Here is a 2,500-nt window from a genome sequence, read left to right on the forward strand (position 1 = left end):
TGCATGTTTGTGCAGTGTTGTATCTATCTGTCTATATATGTATCTGTGTGTGTGTGTGTATGTATGTGTGTGTGCATTGTTGTATCCATCTATCTGTCTATATGTGTATGTGTATGTGTGTGTGTGCGTGTGTGTGTGCTCATGTGTGTGATAAAGCTACAATTAAGAAACAAACAAACAGCACAGATCTAAACAACAACCATAAATACAACTCCCCTCACAAAACCCCAAAACCAAACCAACCTTCACCTCTCTTTAAGAAAAAAATAAACATCAATAACCACAACAGAATCGACATAACGTATTTTTTTCTCACTTCTTTTCCCTTTCATCTTCAACAGTCTGGACAACCCGGGAATCTACGTAGCTGAGGTCGCCGCCGAGGACCAGAGGGTCGACGCGCCTGTTGGTGCTCCGGCAAAGAGGGAAACGGCGTGGGATTACCGGGGGAATAACACGGGTGAGTAATGAGTAAAGGAGGTGATGAGGTAACGCTGGGGAAAATGAGGAAGAAGATGAGGGTTTGTGAGTAATGAGTAAAGGAGGTGATGAGGTAACGCTGGGAAAAATAAGGAAGATGAGGGTTTGTGAGTAGCGAGTAAAGGAGGTGATGAGGTAACGCGGAGGAAAATAAGAGAGAGTTGGTGAGTAATGAGTAAAGGAGGTGATGAGGTAACGCTGGGGGAAAAAATGAGTTTGTGAGTAACGAGTAAAGGAGATGATGAGGTAACTTGGAGGAAAAAATGAGAGTTTGTGAGTAACAACTAAGTGAGGTGATGAGGTAACGCTGAGAAGGAAAATGAGAGTTGGTGAGTAACAGGTAACTGAGGTGATGAGGTAACGCTGGGGGGGAAAATGAGTTTGTGAGTAACAAGTAAAGGAGGTGATGAGGTAACGCTGAGGAAGAAGATGAGGGTTTGTGAGTAACGAGTAACTGAGGCAATGGAATTTGAATTAACGAATTCAAGGGGTAACGTAGCAAAAAAAATAATAATAATAATAAAAAAAAAATACGAGTTTGGAAATAACATAGAGGAACGACTGACGAGAAACACGTAGGGGAAGTGTAGATTAATAACAAATAAAAGCATATAAGAAATGAAAAGAGCGAAGGGTAACCTAGTAGTGTTAAGAAAGAATTTTGTTTAAGTAACGGTAGCATGTTAAGAAGAGAAAGTAGCGTGACAATGGATAGGAAAGTAACACGTAACCAACAAATAAAGAAAAAGCACAATACCGTTAAAAAAATAGAACAGTAAGTAACGAAATAAACGATTCCGCTAACAAATACCGTAATAAAAGCAAGACAGACGATGACTAAAGACTAACAAAGTAACGCTAACAAGCAAACCAAGCGAGACAGAGCTTCAAATAGATTAGCCGATAGATGACCTTGACGAGCCGGCCTTCTCTCTGTATCGACTCGGCGGCCAAGGACTTTCCCAACGCTGCCTTCCTATCACATGCATAAGACACGAGATAAGATAAGCACAGGTTAAGATTCGTGTACGCTGGGACCGCCATTATTACTTTTGTTTCTCTTTTTCAAGTGTTCACAATGCGAAGGAGTATGAAGGAATTGGAGCGTTTGATTTTGTATTTTTTGTATTTTTTTATTTGCTTAGTTGTTTGTTAGTTGCTGTTAGTCCTTCCATAATCATAATTCATAATCTCTGATTTAGCCATAAGGATGGTCTTAATTCTTTTAAAGGGTTTCTTGATTTTTTTGATGTGATTGGGAAATGGAATGTGGATCTTTTAACTCGGGGCAAAACGAAAAAAAAAATCTAGTCATTTGAGTAGAAAACTTAATTAAAAAAACACAGAATATAGCTTACGAGATTATCAAATTTATCAATATACTATAACCATTCTTGATCTTACATATAAATGTCAACTGTAATATAAACCCAACAGCTCTAACTTGGAAAAATTACTTTTGGTTAAAACTTCCAACAAAAAAATCTTGCTTAAAAGAAAGCTTCGACGCTTATTAAAGCTGACAATATACTATGCACTCTATTAAACAACATGCGAGCCTGTATTTACCTAAATCATATGCCTAGATATTTTTGGAAGAAAAAAAAAATAAAACGGAGTATGAATAAATAAAGACAATAAAACTTAACTGATTTCCTATAAGTTTACGTGTTTTCATGACAGAAATAATTTCAGGTCGAGGATAAACAACTTAAGTCCATTTTTTCTATGTATAAATGCGATGCACATACATACATACATGCAATCGTACATGCTAGTAAACGTAAATACATACATGCATACATACATACGTGCATATGTACGTACATACATACCTATATACATACATACAAGCATAAATGCATACATACATGCATACATACATACATGCATACATACATACATACATACATACATACATACATACATGCATACATACATACATACATACATACATACATGCATACATACATACATACATACATACATACATACATACATACATACATACATACATACA

The 2,500-nt window shown here is 36.5% G+C and overlaps 1 protein-coding gene across 2 annotated transcripts in view; it reads left to right on the forward strand.

The window, feature by feature from the left end:
• Nucleotides 1-2,500, forward strand: part of LOC113826827 (sialate:O-sulfotransferase 1) — an 81,770-nt gene that overhangs the window by 44,551 nt on the left and 34,719 nt on the right. For both annotated transcript variants that reach the window (XM_070137250.1, XM_070137249.1), the window contains one exon: nt 342-460. In XM_070137250.1, coding sequence (XP_069993351.1) covers nt 342-460 — 119 coding nt within the window. The remainder of the gene's footprint in view (nt 1-341; nt 461-2,500) is intronic.

The sequence above is a fragment of the Penaeus vannamei genome, chromosome 23, assembly GCF_042767895.1.
Source record: "Penaeus vannamei isolate JL-2024 chromosome 23, ASM4276789v1, whole genome shotgun sequence".
NCBI lineage: Eukaryota > Metazoa > Arthropoda > Malacostraca > Decapoda > Penaeidae > Penaeus > Penaeus vannamei.